Here is a 19,431-nt window from a genome sequence, read left to right as displayed (position 1 = left end):
AAACGCGTTATGGGAAAGTTGGACCGGCAAATGATAACGCAGAAATCGGAAGAACCGGAGTATGGAACTGACATCTATCTATTGTACACTGGAAAAGGGTGAAAATTCAATCGAGACCGCCCATATGGTGGGCCGTACCATATGTTTCCTATTCACAGTGAAACAGATGCCTATTTTCCAATCACAGCCATCCATTTCTTTGCACTTTTCATCACTAAATTTCTACCATTAAACAGTTTATCTTCTTACCTGTGATTTATAGGCTTTAAGTGGTTTAGCTCTGGATAATGTTAAATCTACAGTGGTAGAAACCATCTGGACGGTCACGATCAAAAAGAAACTACCATGTGTAAGGTGAAAATAGGTCTATACTACATTCCGGTTCATCCGGCATTATCTTATCATATCCGCCGTTGGACTCGGCTTTTTTCCACCCATCATTATGTATTTATTTAAATCTATTCCACCACACAAACCCTCCCTTCTTATGTCTTACAAAAACCCATCCAAAGGCCATTCCATTTCGAATTTCGTCTAGTGAGTGCTCGTGAGGTGTACTGAGAGGCTTTTCTATTAGAGTCTTCCAAATTCCAATGGCAAAGCTCATGTTGGCGCTTTGTGTTTTAGGCATGTGGGCTGTTATGGTGCATGTTGGTGCAGCACCATCTAGTGCACCGGCACCAGCTCCGGACTGCTTAAGCGTGCTGGTGGAGATGGCGGATTGCCTGACGTATGTGCAGAACGGGAGCACGGTTTCAAAGCCAGAAGGCGGATGTTGCTCTGGTTTTAAGTCAGTGTTGAAGAAAACCCCCATATGCCTGTGTGAGGCCTTCAAAAACAATAACAATCTGGGGATTGCTTTGAACATGACAAGGGCCATGATGCTTCCAGCTGCTTGTGGGGTTTCTACTCCACCCCTTAGTAATTGTGGTGGTGAGTGTTTTCTTTTTTTTTCCTTTCTGATTTGGGTTTTTCTTTTTTATCTCTCTCTCTCTCTCTCTCTCTCTCTCTCTCTCTCTCTCTCTCCGTATTATTTACTATTTTTTATTCATTTATATATTTATTTATTTGTATTGCAGCTGCTGGTGTTCCTAGTGCAGCTCCTGGTACGTGATTTTCTTTTTTTATTTTTCTTAGAGGACTATAATGTTTTAGTTATATTGGGACACTCAGACAGTTCAATCCATTGATCTAGACTGTTCATTTGGTCGAACATGTATTTTATGGGCTTCCATGAAAAAATCACACTGATCAGATAAATATTAACCATTTGATCAATGGCCTTGTACATGGACGGTAAAGATCATTTACACAAATTGGTCTAAGCACCATATTGATCCATCTCTTTGTTTGGAACCATCATAGATTGCTTACGTTTCGAAAGATTCACTTTGTTAGGCAATCGTAACCATCCCATCCATGGCTTGGGGAAAGTAGAGATATAGAAAGAAAAACAAAAAAGAGGCAAAATCAAGGATTGATTGTATCATCCGATCGGTGTGATTTTTGAATGGTAGCTCTTGAATTGTGTTACTGACCTAATAGACGGTTCAGATTGGTTGATTGGACTTTCCAAGCTAACCTGTGTAACTAGGAGCACTATAAGTTATAGTGTTCTGAGATATATATAATTTGTTATGCAAAGCATACAATTACAGGGAATGAAAAACCTTATTTAAAAACAAATATGAAAAACAAAGCTTTATTTCCAATGTTTCCGTTTCCGCATCCCTGAGAATGAAGTGTGTTCTACTATCACCGTTGATTTTAAGTCTGCGATGCCTTCGTGGATGGTGGATGGAGCATAGATCGAAGTTTGTACAGATTGCATGATCTTAACCGTCTGATTTTTCTCTTTGGATTTGGACCAGTGACGATTGGGATTGTTTTGTCTGATCAGTTATCGAGATGTGCACCATACACGGCGGGCCTATGGTTTGACTGCTTGGATTGCCGTGCATGGATGCCAAGCGCACGGTGGATAAGACACCAAAACTAAAGAAATGGTGGTGAACTATGACTGGGGTGTGATTCTCATGTTAGTTTTACCACCATTTAAAAGAAGATATATGATCACATACACTGACCGACCGTATCTGAAGATAAATACATGCTTTCTTTTAAGCCAAATGTCAGATGTGTAGAACGTCCAATCCGTGCAAAAGTTGGTTCAGACCATGATGATCACCTGAATTGAAAAATTGGCCCAATCTACATACAGAGAGAGACAAACATCAAAATCAATGGACAGCCAATGGCATGATTCGGTGTATTGTTGCGGCCCATCCAATTAGTACACCAGCTTGATTTTCATACCAGTGTAATAATTTTGGTGTGGCCCACCCTTTCTACCGATTGGATATAATAGTGGATATTCTACGCAAGGCATGGCTGTATGTGATTATTTTGCTTTAAAAAATGGTGGTGACTCTCCAAACGTAAAACCGAACCGTCCAAATCCCTGACCAAACTGTAGATTAAACATAACCCACAAGTAACTCTTAGAAGATATCAGTAACCATCTGAATTTTTTTCATTCTAATCTGGAGGACTAACAATTTTAGGTTTAGCTATCCATAAGGTAACCTTCGATAGGATACTTAGGGATGCATTTCATTGTGATTTTCTATAGCTTCACATGATTGCCACACGTGAAGAGGATTAATCACCACCATTCTTCGGAAATGGTGCTAAACTAGGAGTATACCCCCACTACGACTTAGACTATTATAGCATCGATCAGGCGTGGAGTTACCGGATCCGGAGCCTCTGCAAACGAACAACACGCTGGTGCTTAAGATTCCTGTCTGTGGGCCCCATTGCTAGGTGATCCACTTCAGTGATCTGATGGGGCCCACTGTGTATTGAGGATGGTCCAAAATTTTTTATTATTGGAAGCCCTGACCCCTGCCACGGTCTATATTCAACTGAAAATAGACCAATGATATCGAGCCCTCTGGCTCTTGAAATTTGAAAGATTTTGTGGGCATATCCCAATCTAAAATAGATCACATCAACGGTCTGGATATGACTGGTTAGAGATGCTGTAAAACCAAAAGAGACTCGACTCTCAATCAGGACAGATATCTGCAGCCAATTGTTGGCATGTGGTGTTTAAATTGGTGAATCCAGACCGATCATCTAGTGGGTCCTGGCTGTAGATAGGCCCTAGTTGAAATCAACACCAAAGGGACAACTGTAGCCAGTGGTTCTTCGTATTCATTGTCGACCATTAACCTTGCCCCATCACCTAAGCTAACTTTCACATGGCTGGGCTGGTCTCCCGTTCAATCAGTTTCTCAAGCTCGTAAGATGACAAAAGTCCATAAATAAGGTGGTTCACGTAACATGAAACAGAGAAGATTGAACACCACCGTTGGAAACTTTGTGAGGCCACAGAAGATTTCAACATCACAATCAGCTCTAAGAAGATTTCAACGGTGGAAATTTCAATTCTCATTATTTCCTGTCATTTGGCCACTTGTATTTTGGATCTGCATGATTTTGTACTCGTTATAGGGATGTTGAGTTGTCAAGGTATTTTTACACGGACAATGAGCCCCCCTTTTAAAAAAAATTTCTACCAGATGCGGACCCTATAGAGATTGTGATAGTTTGATAGCTTTGTCTTATTGGAAATTAAAAAAGAAAAAAAGAAAAAAGAAAAAAAAAAAGGGATAAATGTTAATCCTTCTTTCAACTTCTATGAGAAATAAATTATAAAAATTTGTACCTTTTAACATTTCTATTATAAATAATATTTAAGTCAAATAATAACTACAAAATTCGTTAATTTTCTATTTTTAAAGAGACCAATTTCATTTATAAATTCTCCTTATCAAAAGTCATAAATTAATTATAAATTATTATTTTTTGTGATAGTCAAATGTCGGTGAACAAATTTTCCCAAATTGAAAATTTAAACATTGCCATGACTGTCTTGCAGGTCCTGGGCCAAAACCATCACCTAAGAACACCCTATCGCCTTCTGCATCAGTTCCATCTGGGTCTGTTACTCCAACCACACCGGGAAGCAACTCAGAATCCGGAGCCCCATCACCGTCGCAATCTGCTGCTGCAGCCATTTTGACTTCAATTGCAACGATTCTTGTTTGCTTTGCACTAGCCACATGCTCTTACTATTGATGAGCCTAGTTTTCTCTCACTTAAATTAGCATTTTGAGAGAGGATTTTGATTGATTATGTCTTGGATATGTTGTTGAGTTTTTATAATTTCATTTGGGTTTTTATCATACTTGGGGTAGGTGACTCTTGGATAGCGTTCTTTGTTTGTTTTTGTTTTGTAAAGTCACTTGTTCATGTGAACAGGGACATGATCAGGTCTTGAACTTTGATTATGAGTGATTTGTGATGGTGGGTCATCAATCCATTTCTGCTACTAGAAATCCAAGGCATCGGTCCTTGCCAAACGTGTCCAAGCAATCAATTGGCCAACTTGAAGCCTCCTAATTTCCTTATTTGTATGCATGGTTTCGTGCAAGAGTTTGGTACTCAAATTAGAATAATTTGGGAATTTCTAGTCTAATTTAGAATTTCCAAAAATTGCAAAATGAGGCCCCACCATAGTGAGCCCCACATACAACTAGGACTGACCTTCGTCAGGTCACATACAAACAGGATTAATTGTAAGATTGGCCCATCTGGTTTTGGACCTGGCCTTGGACCTGTAACAGGGGCCCAATATCAATTTTGGGACTGCGGGTGTAACCTGTGCCCGAGAAGATGCTGATTTATAACGGGTAGCCTTGGTCTAATTGACGGCCGGGACAGGGTCTGATTTTTTGGCCTGATGATAGGTTGGTTGGGTTCATGCTGGCTTGTCCCTGGCCCAGGCCCAGGACCAAGACCAGACTGGCACAGTGCCAGCTGAAGATTATGTTGCAAAAATATTGATTTTTATAAAATATATTTTAATAATAAAAAATAATAATATATGATATATATAAAAAGTTGTTTTGAAAAAACACCATTTCGTAGGTTTTTAGGAATAATCCCACATGAGAAAGGAAAGAGAAGAAAAAATGGTTTAAATGAAAATAATGGAGTATTGTAATATTTACTTATCTAGTCCAAGGACTATGGACTTACGCATTGGAACACCCGCACGTGCTAGCGTTCGGGCACGGGCTCGGGCTCGGTCACGGTGCGAGGGCGTGGGCATGTGAGCCAGCGTGGCTGTAGAGACGCTAGTGGCGCACTTCGCACGTCTGCATCGTGTCGCAGAGGGTCGCTCCTTCGCAACCAAACGGGTGACTGGTTGGCAGAGAGACTAGAGGACTGGAAGAGATCTCTCAGTAGCTGTGTCATTAGTGCAGAGACCAGCCGTAACTGCTGCATGGCTAGCCCAACAACTAGAAAACGGCTAGCTTCTATCTCACAACAGTCAGCATGCAGCAGATTAATGGTCATGCACAATAATAAAAAACGGTCATAAAACGACTAGTTTTCCAACAGCCAAAAATGACTTAATAGAATTTATGTCTCTAGACCATAACCCCCTAGCCACTATAGTCTATAAAAGGAGGGTCTGGATGGGTTTCCAAACCATCTCTCAACCCACTCCAGCAGACTCATACGAATTGAGACACAGCTTACTATTTCTCTCCAATACTCTAGTGGTTCCAGCAAGACAGTAAGGATTGAACCTTTATTAGAAAAACAAACCAACGGTGTGGTCTAAAACGGTTCATCTGAACTAATGGCTAAAGAACTGGCTAGTTCAGTGGTCTAAATCAAAAGTAATTTCTTCTCTTTTTTGGGAGAATTTTTTCTATATTATAATTCTGCTAGATGGAGTGTATAAGAGTTCTCTTTGGTGGGCCTTCGTGTTTGCTGAACGCAGACCCACACTAGGCTAGTCGTATCCTAGAAGTGGTTTGCCTGTAACCTATCAACATAACTCAATTTACTTGAGTAGGGGCAAATAACGCTTTAAGGACAGCGTTTCAGACGTGCTTAAGCCTGACCTGATTTCAGATTATTTTGCAATTTTTTGGTTTCCACATTATAAAAAAATATATTAATCTATATAATTTACAACAGATTATTTGAGTGACAGGAACCCTAATCACATATCCTCTCTCTTCCATGGCTTATGTATGCACAGGCGGGTTGCTCCTGTAGTATAATCCTATTCTACAAGTGATTCACGAGCCTGTGAAAAGTCAGTTATTTACCTCACCTTGCTGGGAACAGATAGGAGCTTTGCATCGTACACCGCTCGTCCCCAGCAGGGAACGGACAGGAGCTTTGAGTGGCCTTCATATTTATGGGTTTTATCCACACCGTCCATCTATTTTTACGTGGCAATTTATATAATAGGACCAAAATTTAGGATGATCCAATGCTCAAATGGACCACACCATAGGAAGCAGCGATGATGACGATGATTCTCACTGTTGAAACTTTCCTAGGGCCCACCGTGATGTTTAATTGCCATCCAACCTTTTCATAAAGTTACATAAACCTGGATGAATAGAAAATACGAATATATCTCGATCGAAAACTTCTGTGGCCCCCAAGAAGTTGTCAACGGTAAGAATTTATTCCTCATTGTGTGGTCCACTTGTATCTTGGATCTGCCTCCAGCTTTGGGCTTACATCCTGAAATGATACGGAAAAGTTGATGGACGGTGTGGATAAAACCCACACATCACGGTGGCCACTCAAAGCTCCTGCCGTTCCCAGCTGGAGACGGACGGGGAAGGACGCAATCCACGTTCCTGTGTGGGGTCCACTGTGTTGTGTGTATTCCATCCAATCTGTACATTAAGTGAGCCCCATCATGGTGATAGGTATCCAAATAAATTAGGGTTATCCAATCACCATGGACTACACGGTTAAAAGAAATAAATAAATTTGACAATCACCCAAAAACTTCAATTTTATGTGGTGGACCACAAAATGGCTGGATGCATGCACCATATAACACATGGCACATCTGTATGCATGGTAGAACCATGCATCCTGCGGAATCTGCCATTGGTTGGCCACTAACCAAAAATCACTTTGATATGATGATCATAATCATAGGTGGAACATTTTCTGACTGATGGAAATGTTGTGATCTGTCTTCTAGTGTCCATTTATTTTCCACCAATTAAAGGTTTAAAATCATGGGAACTACTTGATTTTTTGTCCATGGGCCATTTCACTGTGGATTTATGGAACCAACGGCTCTGATCACATTCCCTCATTTGCAGCATTGACATAGGAGGCGATGCATCTCCCGTGCCTCCACGAGGACACAAGATCAGCTTCCATCAGGCACGATTGCACACCAAAAGCTGCTCTAGGCGCGGCACGAATGTGGTATTTTGATGGGTCAGTTCGGGAAGGGGGACTCGCCTCAAATCATGGAGGAAATTAAGGGTTTTATTTTTTGAGGGAATACTCTACATAACTATTTTCGGATTTCAAGCGCAGGAAATCAAGGGGATTTCATTTTCAGGTGATGTGATGGGAAATTCGTCATTTTTCTTTAGGGTTGTTTGGACGCTTGTAAAGCGCTTAAGTAGGAATCTATTTACAGTTAATCAAATTAGATAGGCTATTTGAATGGGTATATTCGCCTGTAAATCAAATTGCAGGCTGTAATAGGATTATATGTAAATGGATTTCAAGCAACGGTCATAATTTTTGAAAAAGATTGGAATGTTTCAAACCTTAATGTTATTCGGATTACAACTTAATAACTTTAGAGGCATCCAAATGACCGCTTATTGTGAGATTAGCATTCATTAACTAGCATGGACCCAAGGTTTGGGGCTTTAGTTTTGTGTTCTTACTAATGGTGGGCCAAGGTTTGGTAATCCAGACCATGGGTCTGTTCAGTCCCACTATAGATGGCTATGTTAGGACCTTTTTCATTTTAGACTAATTGTTCTCTGTCTTAATCTTCTATGTTTAGGCATTGAAGAGGTTGTTTCGCAGCTTGATTTAAAATCACGTAGGATCGGGTGAATTGAGATGGAATGAAAAGAGCTCTTTGCAGGGATTTTGGAGAAACCAAAATTCAAATCCTCGTATCCTTACTACCTAATCACTTAAAAAAATAACTACCTAATCACTTAAAAAAAATTCAAAAAATTTAAAATTTTAAAAAAAATTTAGAGTTTTTTTTTAAAAAATCGCTTTTTGCTCATGGAACACCTGTTTGGGAAGACTCCCAAAAGGAAATTTTCAGCATCCCGGTTACTGAATCGGGTTACCATCTCTCCCTCATTCTTTTTTGGAATATTTGGCAGGCTGGTATCTGTCCTTAGTTCAGCATCTGATATGTGGGCCATCGGCTCACATCATATTAAATTAATTTCTTGTCGGGAAGGGTCCACCACAATAATAAATTAATTTCCTGTGGGGAAGGAAGGGCCCACCACAATAATAAATTAATTCCCACCACAATAATAAATTAATTTCCTGTGGGGAAGGGCCCACCACAATAATAGGTTATTTTCTTGTGGGTAGGGCCCACCGCAATACATTACTATTGGGGCGGCTCGCCACTTGTGGCCTGTTGCACCCGTGTAAAAATAAAAGGGAACAATGTCCTGTCCAACGACAGTAGACCCATCCCTAATGATGACTGGTTGGGGCCTAAGACTGGGCCCTCTAGCATGTGCTCCAACTTTCTTATGATGAGAGTTGTCTTACATATGGTGATCCTTGTTGTGGGGCCAACCTATTGGACTGATTAGATGCCGCATGTACATTACACCTTGAAAGTTATATACTGGGTAGACAATAACTTATGGCCCAACCAAATTGGATATGAGCATTAATCTTAAATATAATAATTTTAAAACTTTAAAAAAAATTGTAAAATAAAATTTTCATCTGAAACGCTGCTTAAATATTAAAAATTTATTAAAACAGCTAAAGTTCTGACTATTTATTATTATTATTATTATTTGCCAAGAGCCACAATTGTATATTGCTATTCTTGTCTTTGTTAACTTTCACGTGTGATTTGAGGTTCCAACCAATGGCTCAGAGGTTTGGTGGAGTAGGTTTCAACATTCAGATCATAGGTTAAAGTGCTTATGTTACGTGTTGTACATGAGCGTCAACACATGAGCGTAAGTGTTGTAACTAGAGGTGGGCATCGAGTCGAGTCGGACCAGATTGGGTCCAACTCGACTCAATCCAATTTTTCAAGAACCTGACTTAAACTCGATCCAATCCAGACCGAGTCCAACAAGGCTAACTCGATTCGATCCGAATCCTATGTGAGAAACTAGGAGAGAGAGGGAGAAAAAGGAAGAGAGATGAGGGGGTGCGGCGCCTCCTTCAGGTAAAGAAAGAGGGGATAGGGTTCATTCGGTTCAGGATGGGTAAAGAGATGGGTAGTAAAAAATAAAAAAATATATGTAAAAAATTTATATATAGGATCCGACCGGATCGGATTGGATTTCGAATCGGATCAGTTCAGATTGACCACGATTCGAACTTGATCCGATGTACGGTCGGATCTGAGTGGTCTTACTCAATTCACACTGATTCAGGCCTTTGGTTCAATTCGAATCGGGTCGGTTTCTGCCCAACTCTAGTTGTAACTAGCCAAAGAACAATGTAAATCTACTCTTGCCCACTGGGCATTTGGGTTAGGCTGATTTTTACATTTTCTCCTCATCATAGTCAGTTTACACCCGTTTAATGGGTGTAATTAAAGATACACACAAACATGGTTGTCATCACATTCATACCTGATTACTAGGTTCGATGAAAGATAGACAACATTGGTTGCCCTGCATAAAACCTACGGTTGGGATCCCCATTCCATTGTTCCCTGAGGTGTGGCCCATTAAGTTGTGGATCAAACTGATTTTTTCATTGTGGCCTAGAATTGAGGATAGAATCTGGTGGATGGAATAGATTTTACATAGACAATATGGTGGGCCCCCCAAAGATTTGGTGTTTTGAGGACTGCGTAGAAAGGTGCTGTAGATTCCGGTACAAATATAATATTTACCGAGGCGTGGCATGATGATACGAAGAACTGTATCGTCCATTCGGTGGGAACCATCGATTAAACCCATCGATGGATGGACGGTTAGATGAGCTTACTCAGAGAAGAATGGTGTGCGTAAATTGCTTAGAAATTGTAATGTGAGAGGAATGTTTTGTAGAAACCTGAGTTTAGGTGAATTTATTTTTCCATGTATCAAAAATGAAATCAGCTGACTGAAGATCCTGAACATCCAATCTTTGATAATTTTGGGGCATGGCCGCTCCAGAGTGCAGTCTATCAGATCAAAAGTACACAGACCAGATCTATTTTTCACGCCAGCAGGCCAGGGCTGATCCAAGTTCAATTTTCTTTTCAAACGAATGGAGCCTGATCCAAATACAGGTCCGGTTACCTTTCATAGGGCGGACCCGTGCCTGAATTTTGGGTCTGCTTGTCGAGCCCATGCCTAAATTTTCGGGCCTGTTAAAGTTAGGTAGGCACAGGTAAAGGTCGAGATCGTCCCACAGCTGCCATCCTAATTGCAGACTGCAGCTTCTTCGTTCACTTACCTAGCAAAATCACGGTGGCCAAGTTTGGATCAGGCCCATCTCGCTATAGTGTCCAATGGACGGTTTAAAAGAGAAATGATCGACCCGCCAAATTCATTAACGGTTGAGATCATCCAAGTAGTGTTATTTCCTTGCCATGCCCCACATCCACATGAGGGCACGTATATGCTCCATACATGAATGTGTGGGAATTTACAGTACATGTTTCACTCGTAGAATACGCCGTAGTTCCTCTCAGGGAGAAATGAGACCGGCACTCCACACAGCCCCATCACCAGATGTCCACGGCCCACACATGCCAACATGACTCTCTTGTCCATCTCTAAGAGAGAGATTCGGGAGAGGAAGGGAGATAGGTAAGAGCCAGAGAGAGAGATATCTGGGAGAGTGGAGTCGAGCGAGTTAATGGAGCTAACTCGGTTCGCGTACAGCTCTAGCCAAAACCCGAATATGAGATATTAACTCCTAACGCTGGCACGTGCAACTAGACCAATGGGGTGGCTGAAACTTGAGAGTCCAACCACTTCCAGGGTCTCACCGAAGTCGCACCGGTGGGTTTATTAATGCACGGTGGCCACCTGAAGAACGACTAAGGTCATGCACACGTGGGATGGCATGCCAAGTCCATAAGCAAGAGAGGCCACAACAGGCGCAGGCTATATATATATAAACAGCAAACAACAAACCAAACCGGACCATATTTGCATTACTACGAAATCAACGCACTCTATTACAATAGACGGGGGCCTGCGTTAAATGCGCCAAAAGCGGAAGATTACATGGGCAAGAGATAAAGTTTCAGGGCAGACCGCTCAGTGCGTCACGTGAGCAGATTTGAGGCCAGGTTCTTGGAAACTGCACACAAGATAACAAACGTATCCCCATCGACTTCTCCTCCCTCTAGTAGGTTGAGAAGGGTCCATCTTTCTTTCACTTGTATTCCAAAATCATGTTATTTTCAGGGGCCAGTCCAATGCAAGCCCTCAGTATATTTTCCAGCATGGCCCTTTGTTTCGACAGAGCATTCACCACTGGCGTGCCTGGTGGAACCTGTGGGACCACAACAACATATTTAAAATACTTAAATACAAATTCATCAAAACTACTGTGTGATTGTTGAATTGAAGTAACCGTTGGATTTGTGAATGGTTTATTAGATGACACAAAGACCAAACTAAACCGTTGGATCGATGGGCCACTTCTCAGATGAGTTGTATATCCGTATCTAACCAATTATAAAGAAGGATGGTGTTTTTTTTTAATTTAAAAAAAAAAAAAAAAACTTACAAGTGGGGCCTTGGTCAGGTAACTGAGAATGGTAGCCACAGGATGGAAAGAGTGAAACTTGGCCTGAAAAATAGAAAAAATAAAATAAAATAAAAATTAGCCCAGACGATAGTTAATGTGAGTCTCTTAAAGTGAGCCATCCACGCATGTTAGTGACACGAACCTCCCCCTCGGCCTTAAGCTGGATTCTAGTGCTGAGCTCCGCGAGTAGGACCAGGTCCAAGATAATGGGAGCTGCGAGCAGCGAGTCCTCGCATGTGTTGTGAAGCACGATCGTGCTCCTGCCGCCCATGAAGATCTCTGAAGTGTACTCGTCCATGGCCCTCTTGCTATCACCCACGTATGGCACGTACTACAGATTGTGAAAAATTATGATGGTCAGGCTAACATGAGCCATGTGGTGCGTACTATGCCTAAACTGCATCTATAGAGAACCGGTTCTGATAGATGGATGTGTACCTTGATGACGATCACGTGGTCAGGATGCTCCCCTGGCTCGTAAAGAATGCCATTGCTAGAGACCATGTCATCGACCACGTTGCTCTTTGAGATTTCCTTAGAGCGGAAGGTCTGGGGAGCTGACAGATTCATCCCATCGTTGTTGCCCAAATGGTTGTAGCTAACTATAGAAGTGGGCTGATACAAGAATAATAGATTTTTAAAACTTAGAAATAAGGCTTAGTGTGCATCTGGTTGCACCATATCAGACTGATAAATCCTGAAATTTCATGATATTTGATGCAACCAAAGGCCCAAAAAACGGATCTTTTATATATATATATATATATATATATATATATATATATATATATATAAAAGGAGGTTGTATGCAGTCATGCGCCATAATGGACCGTTTGAATAGGTGGAAATTAAAATTTAACCAAGAAAGAAAAAGGAAAACCGTGGGAAAGAAAAAAGGTTTTCTCAAAAAGTTAAAAAGTAGATGAGCCTTTAATGAGAAAATATGTGGAAAAGGAAATCAATTTAACGCAGTTCGGTGTCTTTCTCAAATGAGGAACCGTCACATCTACGAAAATTGATTTTCTTTCCCCTTATTTATTTATTTTTTATTTTTTTATTGCCTTGGAAACAGAAAATAGATATAAAACTTCCATTGCATGTAGACCCATAAGCCAAAAATTTCTTCTTCTTCTTTTTTTCTACATTTTCATTACCTTGATACCTGCACCCACTAAGAAATCTACTAAGACCGATTTCATCTTGGTCTGTCCACTCTTGAAATCATCTCCACCGATTAAACTATTCCTCTTGATGGCCAAATCAATCAGCCCTGAAAAGAAAAACCAAAAAAGGTAATTAATAATCCGTGAACTTCCAAGAAAAAAACAAAACAAAAACAAAAGCAAAGAAAAGAGTTCTTGATTTTAGAATCCCACAAAAACTATACAATTACAAACCTGGAACAAAGGTGTTCTGTGGGCTTCCATTAATGAAAGGAACGTTCTCCATTATACATGCCAAAGCATACAAGGTCGAAGGAGAAATCTCAGCTTCGTTCTTGTCCACAGAAGCCAAGAGATTATCCATGGTATCATTCAGGCCAACAATTACATCGCTGTATCTTTCTGTATTTGCTGTCCACAGCACCACCACCTTATCTACCTTTGTCGCAGCTTGGAAATCCCTAGTTGATGCCAAGCAATTAGATGAAAGTAAATTGCCTAAACTATACACCAAAGCTCAGTGTATAAACCATACTTTTTTTTTTAATCCTCTAGGCATGACTATCAGTTCTAACCGTCGGATTGATAGGCCACCTAGGCTTGCACATGCCCATCTATCCTGATCATCCAATTCATGGATCGATCACTTGGAACGACAGGCACCCATTATATCATCAAAAGCTAAAACACCTTAACATATTTGTTATTTAGATTTATAAGTTTGGAAAAATAATAGATTGGGAAGAGAGAATGAAGAAAGGAAAATTAAGTTATAACCATAGTTCTAATACCATATTATTAAAAGTCATATATAAAAAAAATAAAAATGGCAGATTAAAGAATAAGTCTCTAACCTAATCGTATTAAGGTGTACCACTCAAGGAAGTGCCAAAAATAAGAAATAAGAAGAAGACTACACTTCTTTCTCTAATAATACCTTATATCTTTTATGATTTGTTGGACTTGTTCCTTTTTGGTCCCTTTGATCACATTGTTCGCACGCGAGCCTTGATTCGCAGCAATGAAATCTGGATTGTAGATTCCAGGCAAGGGAACCATGGATTCCATGTAGGGCCTCAACTGCTTTTGGAGATCGATGTCCAGGACCTTAGCCCTGGTCATGGAATCAGCCAAGTTCATGTCGCTTATGTCCCAACCCCCAAATACAATTTCATCCGGATTCACCTAAACAAACCCAAATCGAAAGATAATTAATCAACTGCACATTAAAGAAAATCACCCAATTAATTTTGCATTATTTAGAATAGTCATGAATACCATGGGGAGCAAGCTCTTGAAAGGAGCGTATATCTCTTCCCCATTAAAAGACCCGACTCGGATAGTAGATGCTTGAGTGAGGGACCCGAAGTAGTTAGCCTGTTGCACTTTATCTTTGGTGGCCCATGAGATTCCTCTACAGTAAAGAAGCAAAAGAAAAGGCCCACTTATTAAAAAAAAACAAACAAACACCCACATATTACAATCATAGATACAATAACACCCATGTGCCATTATGTTACACGGGTGCAAAATCCAATCCATCCATCAGGTGGGTCTGACCGTTCAGATATGCTCTCGATCAGAAACAAAGCAGGTTCAGTCAGAAAGTGGGCCGTGATGTTAGAAACAGATGGACTGGTTAGAAAACTGAGGCCAGGCTTTTCTCAGCCGTACATTTGTTTCACAAACGATGACCCAAGTAACCAGTAGAACGAGTTGATTCGTGGGCCAGGTAGAACAAAAAATCAAAGACCCACTTATTTTTAAAAATGGTAGAATAAAAAACAAATACCCACAAAATAAAATGATAGACACAATATTAAAAAATAATTAATTAATTAATTAAAAAAACACTTACTCTCTATTAGCAATAACTCCAGCAGTAAGGGTTGAACCGTTGTTTCCACCCCAGCCCACAAGCATTACACTAACAAAAGAGTGAAAAGCAGTATACTTAAAGAGAAGGAATATACAGTAAAAGAGACATATATCATCTTAGCATTTTAATAATGTGATATATATGTATATATACCCTAGTTTTGGTACACATGTATCAGTCTTGAACTCGTAATTGACAGTCTTTGGTTTTACAACCCATTCATATGAGCCGTTCCTGTTCTCGTGAATGAGCTCGGTCGTTTCGTAGGTGTAAAGAGACTCGATGGCATGGTCGGAGTACTTTACGTTTGGGCTCTCGACCTTGAACCTCTCTATAAACATTTTCACCAGAAAAGGGAAGGTATCAAAGCGTATACACCGAAAGAAAAGAGCACAGCCCGAGTAGGAAGCAGAACAGCTTTCAACCTCTCTCCCCCCCCTCTCTCTCACTCTTTCTTTCCTACTCCACCCGTTCGCCCCGACGCTCGGATTTATAAGCAAAACGCGAGCGGTGCAGAAGGCACGTGGCGATGTACGATTGGTATTTCCCTTTTTTGTCGTTTCTGAAGGTGTGAGCTTGGCCATGCAAAGCTGAAAATTGCATAACAGCCACTAAACCACGAGCAGGATTCTCTTGTGGCAGAACAAAATGGTGGTGACTCCTTGTTCTTACACATGCCACACGTGCTGCTGTCCGGACAATTCAAATTTTGGGAAGTTTTGGGCGATCCTAACCATTCAATTTTTGGGTTTCCAAGGGATAGATTAATGTAAGTAATGGTTGGTCCAAATTCAATGGGTGAAATTACATGGATAGTATCGTTGCCTTATTGTGAGTTTTGGATGTGCTCTGTTCACATTTGAATAGTTTAGACGGTCTAGATTGCCGGAAATTGTGCCGTGTGCACGGATGGTGACCATTCTATTTAATATGGTGGTGAACTAACACAGGAGTTGTACCGTCAACGAGTCGCACAAAACAGACACGATCGATGAGGAAGCGACGTGAGTGGGAGACGTGCTCCTAGTCCAACTTTACGCGTGGAGGCGTCCAGAAACGCCACATGTGTACGCGTCTCCTTAGGGGTCAGGGCCAATTTCGTGGCAGAAGGTGCGGGAAGAGGACAAGGTAGTCGGAATTGACAGGTGGGCCACGAGGGATTAACGGTCACTTTTTAACCTTTCCTTCTTCTCTGGAAAAGCTCTAATTGCCATCTCGTCCGAATGGTCATGGGAGCGTATCCGATCAAGCTATGCCGGTAATTGGTCGGGTTCGGGTTCCGGTTGAATCCTACACTGAAAGCTCCGGTAGGACGCAATCCGCGTCCGTTATAATGTATAATGCTTCTTTTTTTCTTTTTTTCTTTTCTGGTTCGGCAGATATCATACATTAGAATCTTTTTTAATATTTCAGTCCCTGTTTGGCCCCCCCTTGAAAAGAAATTTTGAAACATATTTCAATCCTCAGCAAATACTTAAAAACTTACTTTTAGGAACCTAATATCATCTTACAATGTTGTTTGGATGACACTTCGTATCTTATCAATTTTACTTATAATATTGTTGACATTAGTGTTTGAAATTTTTATTATTTAAAATTAGAGTAGGATGCATATTGTAAGCAAATGCATGCAGTTGTGTAGCTACAATTGCTGTATGGAAATGTTTATTGCAAGCAAAGGAGAAAGAGGAAGAGGTGCCTCTGACATTTTTAATAATGAATGATTCATCTCAACATTTTCTGATGTTGTGGTTCATGTAAGTATTTGATTTACTATATATATATTTTTTTAATTTGCATCATAAAATACGTATATATAACTAATAGATGTTGTGGAGCATAGACAATTATCAACTTAGGCTTCACATTCTTTTGAGAGGCATCCTAACTAACTGCATCATGTGTAGGCTACATGCGAAAAAGGCGTCGTTTGGCACCCTAACTTTGGAATACTTGGTTTGGCAAATTACCTAGATTTGGAATACGCAGATTTAGAATACTGAGGTTGGTTAACCTTTAACAATTCAAAATTAGCCATGCTTTTAAATTATATAGTATATTGATACAAGTTTGAATTTAATTACTAAATCAACTTTAATATCTCTAATTTATATGTGCGTGTATATAATGTTTGACACAATAATTATATTAAGCCCATTAAAATATATACTTTAGCGAAAAACATGATGAAGTTTTAAACCTTAGATGCACAACAAGCATCAGATCACAACCAATTGATTAACCACCAATTTACATAGGACTGCTCATATCATTATATTAACATAATTTTAAAGATGTAGTTGATAATCTAATTTTTTTGGGATATTATCAATGAGCCACATGTATAATAGATTAGTAACCTAGTAACACATGTTATACATTACTCTCTTACATTTAAAAATAAACAAAAGTTAGAAAGGATTGGTAATCCAATTACAAGAGGGCTCACTAAAAGTGAAGATTTGAAATCCCTTGGATTTGGAATACCCTCCATTTCATGCTCTCAACCGACCAATGGATTCAGAATACCCTCCATTAATCCACCTAAATCCATGGTAGCAGGCTGCTCTTACTAGTAGAGAAATACTAGGAATCCTTTCAATTCCACATCCACTTTCTTTCTATTTTGAGAATTATTACCAATTAACAGCAGGGTAAAATTCAAGCTCTACTCGCATTATATATGAGCATAGATAATGCATTATTGGTATAAATGAATCTTCCCATATCCCTTCACTTCTCATCTCTCATTATTCTTCATCTCAAAATGTCAATCAACGGTGGACCCATTTTCTGAATAATTCAAATTAATAATTGGACATCTGTTAAAATCAATATGGACATATCATTTTCTAGAAAAAAAATTACATAAAAACCAAAAAGATAGCCCATCTCCAAACCAAGAACAAGTAAATAAAAAGCACCAGTACAGAAACATACATAAACGTTACCTATGTGGCATAAGGCTAGCCAAACCTAAAACCACTTCTCTACAATACATGCATCTACGGTTCTCAGGAAAAGATGCGGTAAATCGAAAAATTGCACAGTATTTCATGGTGGGTGAATTATAGGATCCTCTGCCCAGGCGGATGACAAAATAGCGTCCTCAGGTTTTAGGATTCTTTCAGGTGAGCCCATGGTCCAGCATCCAGACTGCTCATTTGCTGTAATCACTGTGTGTGGAAGTTCTCAACGGCGTGGGATTCTCTAAAAGATGTTTTAAAAGAAATTGGTGTAAGGTCCATTCCACCATGGATCCTATCTAATCAACGGCGGGGATAAACAGGTACACGAGCCCTTTAAAACTCGAGGACATCAGGTGAGATATATCTCACATGCATTGCTTCTGAAATTTTGAAGTTCACATGGTGTGCCCTGCAAGAGTTTTGGCCGTATCTTCATTTCATCATTGATAGGGATGATATAACTTCACATGGCCCCAACCTGTCCCAGAAACTTAGGGTTTTTGTTGACTCTTTTTTTAAATCTGTATTGAGTTCAGGTTAGATTTTCCCAATATGAAGTAAATAAGTTGAGTTTGGTTTTATTAGGTCGGACCCAGTAATTTTTTTAATATGGTACGTTTAATTTATATATATATATATTAATTATTTAATTTTATATATATATATATATATATATATATATATATATATATATATATATATATATATATATATATATATATGATGTAGAGCGGGTCGCGGACAGTTTCATGGCCAAGATGGATCAGAAAAGGCCCGGTCGACGACAGAAGTGATCCGGACCATCGGACCTTAGATCGGGCGTATCTCGCAATCCGGAATGAGTTAGTTGACGTAAAATATATGATTTTGGGGTAGAACGAGCTACTTTAGCTAACCAACCCTGCTACGCTGGGTTGCGCCGCCCGGAATTGCTAAAAACCCCTTGATTGACGGTCGCTTTCCTGTTTTAATTTCGTTTTTACTATAAATAGTAAGTTTTAGTTTGATTATAACTCTTCATCCGTTGGCCTTTAGGAGTTGCGCCCAACGTGAAAAGAGCTTAGAATAATTAGGGGAATGGTTTGGTGAAGCCAAATAGGACACTTACTATTTTTGGCCGAAAACCTTGCGCACTAGTAGACATCACAACTGTCTATAAATAGTAAGTTTACTATTTATAGTAAGTCACGGATTCTAGGAGTTTAAGTTGTAGTTTGATTATGATTTCTTTCCCATTGCTTGATACCCTTATTTAAAGGGTTGTGAACTCGATTTTAATGATTTATCAATCAATTTCGAATTTATTAGAATTTATTTCTATTTTCTGCTTTCTTTCCTCGTGGATTCGAGAAGTCTCTATGAGGAGTCCAGAGACTTTGTGGATTCGAATAGTTATCCTCTTGAGGAAGACGGTGCTCGACCTCACGTCCTCCCTGCGTCGTTTGGTATCAAAGCGAGGTTTCTCCTCGGATTGATGGCTTATAAATGGGTCGGCAACAATCCCATGGGCGGTGCTCCAGGGAATTTACCTTTAACGGCGACTTTCAAGTAACGCAGAGAGAATCGGAAGCCA

The 19,431-nt window shown here is 39.9% G+C and overlaps 2 protein-coding genes across 2 annotated transcripts; one reads left to right on the top strand and one right to left on the bottom strand.

Moving 5' to 3' along the window:
* The first annotated feature begins 411 nt into the window (after positions 1-411).
* LOC131232876 (non-specific lipid transfer protein GPI-anchored 11-like) lies at positions 412-4,253 on the top strand. Its single transcript, XM_058229388.1, has 3 exons — positions 412-933; positions 1,080-1,106; positions 3,947-4,253. Exons 1-3 carry the CDS (start codon positions 594-596, stop codon positions 4,144-4,146), a joined length of 567 nt encoding a protein of 188 aa, XP_058085371.1. The 5' UTR covers positions 412-593; the 3' UTR covers positions 4,147-4,253.
* A 6,955-nt stretch (positions 4,254-11,208) lies between these two features.
* LOC131232867 (inositol-3-phosphate synthase) lies at positions 11,209-15,488 on the bottom strand. The gene is made up of 10 exons (XM_058229376.1): positions 15,043-15,488; positions 14,869-14,937; positions 14,289-14,424; positions 13,948-14,195; positions 13,245-13,471; positions 13,002-13,117; positions 12,286-12,462; positions 11,990-12,178; positions 11,827-11,889; positions 11,209-11,589 (listed from the first exon to the last, which is right to left on the bottom strand). The coding sequence occupies exons 1-10, from the start codon at positions 15,471-15,473 to the stop codon at positions 11,470-11,472; spliced, it is 1,776 nt and encodes a 591-aa protein (XP_058085359.1). The 5' UTR covers positions 15,474-15,488; the 3' UTR covers positions 11,209-11,469.
* Between the last annotated feature and the right edge of the window lie 3,943 nt (positions 15,489-19,431).

The sequence above is a fragment of the Magnolia sinica genome, chromosome 2 (genome assembly GCF_029962835.1).
Source record: "Magnolia sinica isolate HGM2019 chromosome 2, MsV1, whole genome shotgun sequence".
Taxonomy (NCBI): Eukaryota; Viridiplantae; Streptophyta; class Magnoliopsida; order Magnoliales; family Magnoliaceae; genus Magnolia; species Magnolia sinica.
This window is presented reverse-complemented; position numbering and strand designations above follow the sequence as displayed.